This window comes from Populus alba, chromosome 14 (genome assembly GCF_005239225.2).
Source record: "Populus alba chromosome 14, ASM523922v2, whole genome shotgun sequence".
NCBI classification, from domain to species: Eukaryota; Viridiplantae; Streptophyta; class Magnoliopsida; order Malpighiales; family Salicaceae; genus Populus; species Populus alba.
The window spans coordinates 1,193,905-1,200,125 of record NC_133297.1 but is presented as its reverse complement, the minus strand read 5'-3'; the positions used below and the strand labels follow the sequence as shown (position 1 = coordinate 1,200,125).

The 6,221-nt window shown below is 29.5% G+C and overlaps 1 protein-coding gene across 1 annotated transcript; it reads left to right on the top strand.

The window, feature by feature from the left end:
- Positions 1 to 1,025: 1,025 nt before the first annotated feature.
- Positions 1,026 to 1,675, top strand: LOC118037001 (uncharacterized). Its single transcript, XM_035042881.2, has one exon. It carries the CDS (start codon positions 1,100 to 1,102, stop codon positions 1,439 to 1,441), a length of 342 nt encoding a protein of 113 aa, XP_034898772.1. The 5' UTR covers positions 1,026 to 1,099; the 3' UTR covers positions 1,442 to 1,675.
- The last annotated feature ends 4,546 nt before the right edge of the window (positions 1,676 to 6,221 follow it).

Genomic DNA, 6,221 nt, shown 5'->3' with positions numbered 1-6,221 from the left:
TGAATACTAATATTAAAAATAATTTTTAAAAATTAAAAAAATATTATTACTTTTATATATTTTCAATCAACTATTTTCAAAAGTAATTACTGCAACCCTTCTAAATAACCCCTTTAAACAACATAAAGGACAATGCCACAGGCAGAGGCTGGTCCCTTCTGTGCTGTGCCTTTCAATGCAGATATGCTGGGACAGCAAATATTGTTTCTAGCTTTAACTTGCTAGGTTTGTTACATTCTTAGGTGGCTAGGTATTGACATTTGGAAGCTGGTCATCAAAGTTCATCTACCCCAAGTTAATTTGTTCTTTTTTCTTTTTTTTTAATCTTGCACTTGGAGTCTATTGCTCTGTCAATAGAGTTCGGTAAAGTTAATATCTTTTACGAATAAAATTAAAATTTGTTTCTAATTAGTTTTGAAATCATGAACTTTATAAATTAATATGTTGAATGGGAGTGGGTTGAATAACTATGCTAATAGGCATCAATTTAAATGATAGTTACAATGTCCATATTAGCAAATGAGGATGAATATTGGATTTTAAGTATACTGGTTTTTTATTTTATTTGAATTTAATAATTTAATAAAATCCCTATTTTTCTTATATTAATATTTTGAGACTTCACAAGTGAAAAAAAAAAACTATTTCTAAAATAATAAATTTTTTTTTTTAATGAACATGGGTGTTTGGGCAGTTTGTGCCTACTTCAACTAATTTCACGGATCTTGAAATTAATGATTATATAAACTTTAATCATGATATTTGTGAGATTCAAACTGGTAAATTTTTAAAAGCAAATCTAAAACTTAACTAGTTAAATTAAACCCTTTAAATTAAATATCTAACAAACTTGTCTGCAAACTATGTGGTCCATCTAATTATCACTAGAGGACATGAATGAGAATCATGATGAAGACTCTCATACTATTATTTACGAGGACATACTTCGTAATTTCACAAATAAACAGGGGCAATTTTCGGAAATTGCCTTGTAATAATTAACAACATTAATACCATGCCCCTGGAGTCCTTAAGGTAAAGCCTGAGACTTCTTAATTTATCTCCCCTCTCTCCCTGAGGCTACCAGATCTTTCAATTCATGGCTGCCACTACCTCCACGAATTGCTCTAGCTTCTTCAGTCTGCGTTCAAATTCTGTTGAGCCAAGGGTCCGTACCACATCCAGTCATGGCTCGTCACCGGGGTGTGGAAAGCTTGATGGGGTAGCTATGTGGTTCATCAATGGTGTGGCAAGTGCCTTTTTTGCATCCCTGGAGAGATGTTCCTGCATCCGTATTGCCACTGAAGATGATGGTGATGAAGCTAACGATGCACCCTTGATTCTCAATGATGGAAACATGAGGCACCTTGAAGGTGGCGCTATTAGCCGGAGAAGGACAGGGAAAGGCAAGAGGAGTGCTAGGGCATTTGATGAGGACTGAATTTCTGCATGGGTTTGCTTGAGCAAACTTGCAAAGAACGTTCATTTTGGTAAGTCATGGGGTTTTAGGATGTGTGAGGTTGGTTTGCTTCTTCTTTTTGTTCTTGGAAAGGTTGGGAAATGGTAAAGTTAAGGACAGTTGTGTTTGATGGTCTGATCTCTTATGAGTTGTGATACTTTGATCAATTATAATATATGTGGAAACAATTCAATAAGAGAATTCAAATTATATACACGTTCATAGTCTTGACTAATTAAAATCGTCGGTGTTTTATTATCATTATAAGTTTTGGAAAATTAATTATCTCAGTTTCGTATATAAATTTCTACTCATAAAATCTCAAAAAAAAAAAACCCTTTTCTTGTAAGGAAGAAAATGCTTGCTAAAATATGATGCTACACCGCTATTCAATAATTTAGGAAGTCGCCTGATCCATCACATAAGTGCTTAATTACTAGCCATCAGAGTGTTTGCTTTCAATTTTGTACCCTATGGAGGAAATCAAGTTTGGTTCTTATTATGAAGATGATAACACGAAATTCTACCGAATTTTGATTGATTAGATTTTGATTCTATTATTTAATATGTATTTGGTATTTTGATAGATTTTTTTTAATAATTTTCAATTAAAAATAATAAATTAATATTTTTATATGTTTTTTTATAATTTTAAAGTGTGTGTATATTATTTTAATATATTTCAATTGTAACAGAACTTTTGAAAAAATATCATGTACTATAATATCAAATACATAATTAATATATTTATAAACTTTTCAACATGCTTTAAGACAAAGGGCCTTTAGTACATGTTTATTTTTGCAGCAAAAATGATGTTCTCAAAAAAATTTAAATAATTTTTTGGTTTAAAAATATATTTTTTTTATTTTTGATATGCTGATGTCACACATGAATTTTTAAAAATAAATAAAATTATTTTAATGCATTTCCAAGCAAAATCACTTTAAAAAACAACTATTACCATAATATCAAACATATTTAACAAATTAAACCGAAACCATCAATCATATAAGAGTGTTTTAGAATATCGATTAAGTTAATCATGAACCATTAACAAATAAGTCATTTTAAGTAGATAATTAATGCATTGATTTGTTATGTTTAAGCACTTGCTTAGGTGATCAAGAGTGTTGTAATAATTGTTTTTCAAAATATTTTTTACTTAGAAATATATTAAAATAATATATTTTTTTTATTTTTTAAAAATTATTTTTGATATTAACAAATAAAAATGATTTGAAAATTATAAAAAATAAAATAAATAAAAATTCAAATTTAAATGAAATGTTATTTGAAATGTAATTTTAGACGAGTCACCAACTTGAATAAATTCGTTTTCTTTTCATTATCTCATCTTTGCATATTCCTTCTTTTGGGAGCCATGATATTTCGCCTTACAATATTGAATAAAATAAAAGGTAAACACGGCACTAACGCCTAAAAGTGCTTTAAATGTTCAAAAATGTTTTTTTCCCCATAATTTTGAATGATGATGTCTTTCTTCATCATAATGTTTTTTTTGTTGTTGGCTGCTTTCTTTTTACTGTATCTTGGCACTCCATGTCTAGGAATCCAATGATATCTAGCTTTAAAATGACTGGTTGTGCTCCTATTTTTTCTCGTTTTATTAAATGTGATTTCGTAATTAATCCTCTAAATAATATCACATCACCACCACCTTTTTTGAGGTGATAGGTCAAGTGAGACTCAAGTTTTTAACCCCACAAATATAACTGCTCATCTTTTAATCGTAGTTATTAAACCATTAATGGTGGAGTAGTTGGAGTTGGTGACTTACTAATTTGGAGCTTAGCATAGCTCAATTTTTTTTGAATTATTTTAAAAATTAATTCATCAAATCTTTGGTAACTTGATAAAACCCACGTGAGACCTTGAAAGGTTAATTTCAATGTTTTTTTTTATTATTTTCTTTATAAAAAAATAATTTTATTTCAATTTCTTTTTAAATTTTATTCAAAATAAAGTCATTATTTACTATTTTAGAATGGAATTGGATTAGTCGGTAAACCCATATATTAATTTAGTACACCTTTTGAATTGGATCAAGCCCTCAACTAAGTTTAATAGCTATAATTTTAATATTTAGCTTGAATTCTTTTTCCTCGGTTGTAGCTGTAATTTTTATTGTTTTCATCTCGCTGTAGAATTCCCTAGCATATTGATTTTCTTGTTTTTTTTTATAGATTAATATGCATGTTCGAATCAATTTACATATACTTTAATTAATTGTATTTGGATTTTAAAATTAGATTTTCATGTCATTTTTAAAAATCATCAAAATTTTGGTAACTTGATAAAACCCACGTAAGAACTTGAAAGGTTAATTTCAACTTTTTTTAATTTTTTTTATAAAAAATAATGTCATTTTTTTTTAATTTTATTCAAAATGAAGTGTTATTTAATATTTTAGAATGGACCTGGATTAATCGGTAAACCCATATATTAACTAAATACATCTTTTGAATTGAATCAGGCCCTCAACTAAGTTTAATAAATATAATTTTAATATCTAGCTTGAATTCTTTTTTCCCGGTTGCAACAGCAACTTTTATTGTTTTCATCTTGCTGTAAAATCTCAATAGTATATTCATTTTTATATTGTATTTTTATAGATTGGCGTGTATGTCTTTCTTGATCAATTTCAACTAATTCTATGGTCCTGAAATTAGATTTCATGTCATTTTTTTATTTATTTACGTGGGTGTCCGGGCCAGCTTGCATGCACCACGACTAATCCCCCGGCTCACTGAGCATCCTGCAAACCCAGTGAGCATGTAAGGCACCACGGGGGTTACAAACGTACAAAGATTTCATATCATTTTTTCTTTTCACTTGTGGAAGTATGGAACCTGCAAGAGTACAAAGATTTTCATCGTCTATGGTATCAACGCTGTTATGCTAAATCTAAGAACTTTATTCAACATGCTAATTTGCTAGCGGGGTCCCTTGCGCCTCTCAAATTCTACTCTCCTTCACGGTTTGTTCATAGAACAACAAAATCAAGAACCATGGAACAACCAAATCCTCTATTTAGCAAAAAAAAAAAAAAAAGATGAACCAAATCTGACCAGTAATGATTTTTCAAGGAGTAACGAGGACAAACCGGAAATATTTGGAGTGTTTGTCCATATGATATTGGCTCCATCGACGCTATCCAATGGATTGTATTTCCTGAAAATGGAGGAGATCTTCGTCTTTTAAACTTTCTGCCTGGTCGATGATCTTTGCTGGCCAAGCTCACTTAAAAATATATATAGCGAGAGGGGAGAAACCCTTAATGGCCCGATCCAATAGAAGGGGCCAGAGAGAAGGGTAGGATCAGGGACCAGTTGCCTGAATTTTCTTGTATTCCTCTTACCTCCTTCGTGTTTTATAAGCTTTTCATGGAGTAGTCATGTATAATCAATCAAGGAGACTTGCTTTTATATATATATATATATATATATATATATATATATATATATATATCATAAAAAAACACATAAAAATATCAATATATATTTTTATATAAACCATATTACCCAACACACCTTCATTGAAAATCTCGACATAGATCAGTGATTTCAACTTTCAATTTTTCTTTCTAGCAAACGGACGATGGCTAAAGTTTAAAATGTTTCAATTGTTGCATTCTTAGAAGCCTCAAATTCATTTTTCAAGTAAAGAAAAACATGAGACGAGTTATTAGACTAGCAAGTCACAAGGGATGCTTAGATCTACCAGAATGAATGTATGATCGTTGTTTGGTCTAAAAACATGATATGGTAATTTTATGAATGTTTAAAAAGAATATGGTGGGTAATTTCTAGTGAATAATATAAATTTAAGATTTTATTTAAGAATTTAAGTTTTATATTAAGATGATTATTTGATATTATATCAAAAATTTGATAATACAATGATTATAAGTTTGAATTTCACCATCTTGATTTTAATTGATAAAATTAACATCACAAAAAAATTTGAGTTTGTGCAAATTTTAAATCTAAAGTGCTTTCACCTAAAGTATGTATTAAAGAATAATATAATTTTTATAATGTTTGAATTTTATTTATTAAATATCTATAGTATAAAAAAGATAAAAACAATAAGAAAGAAAAATAATATTTTTCAAGAACCCACTTCTTTGATTTTTTTTTGCAAGTATACTAATAAATTTCACAATGTTTAAACTATAATTATTAAATTAAATATTTACATAAATATAATAAAAAAATAATTTTTTTAAGAATCCAATTATTTGATTTTTTTCATTTATTTTCCTTTTATCTATATTTTAATTTGATGCAATCTTTAAAACTTAGGTTTCTTCATTTCTTATGAATTTTACAATTGCAGATGTAATTTTGAAGAACGGTAAGGACCCTGACAGTTCTCACTGCTAAGATAATAGAGGGGTATAACTCATTAAAATTCAAAAGTATAGGGACAAAACGTCCCATTTACACTATCATATCCAAAACCAAATTTAAAACCACGTGTCTTAGAAGAGCACGTGTCGCTCATGCACTGCCCTTCACGAAATACGGCTAACTGAAAACGCCAGCTCAAGTTGGGCCAGCCACAAGCACCAGGCCAGGCCTCACTCATTACTATTATTATTATCATGATCACAACGCCGCACAACCAATCAACAATCATTCACCGTTCATTTTGATGGCAGGCCAAAAACACACGATGTCGGCAGTCTTAAGCTGCAGAAAACACCCTTATATTGACACCTGTTGTGTATCAGAAG

Coding starts and splice junctions, on each gene's coding strand:
- LOC118037001 (XM_035042881.2), top strand. CDS start 1,100: ATGGCTGCCACTACCTCCACGAATTGCTCTAGCTTCTTCAGTCTGCGT.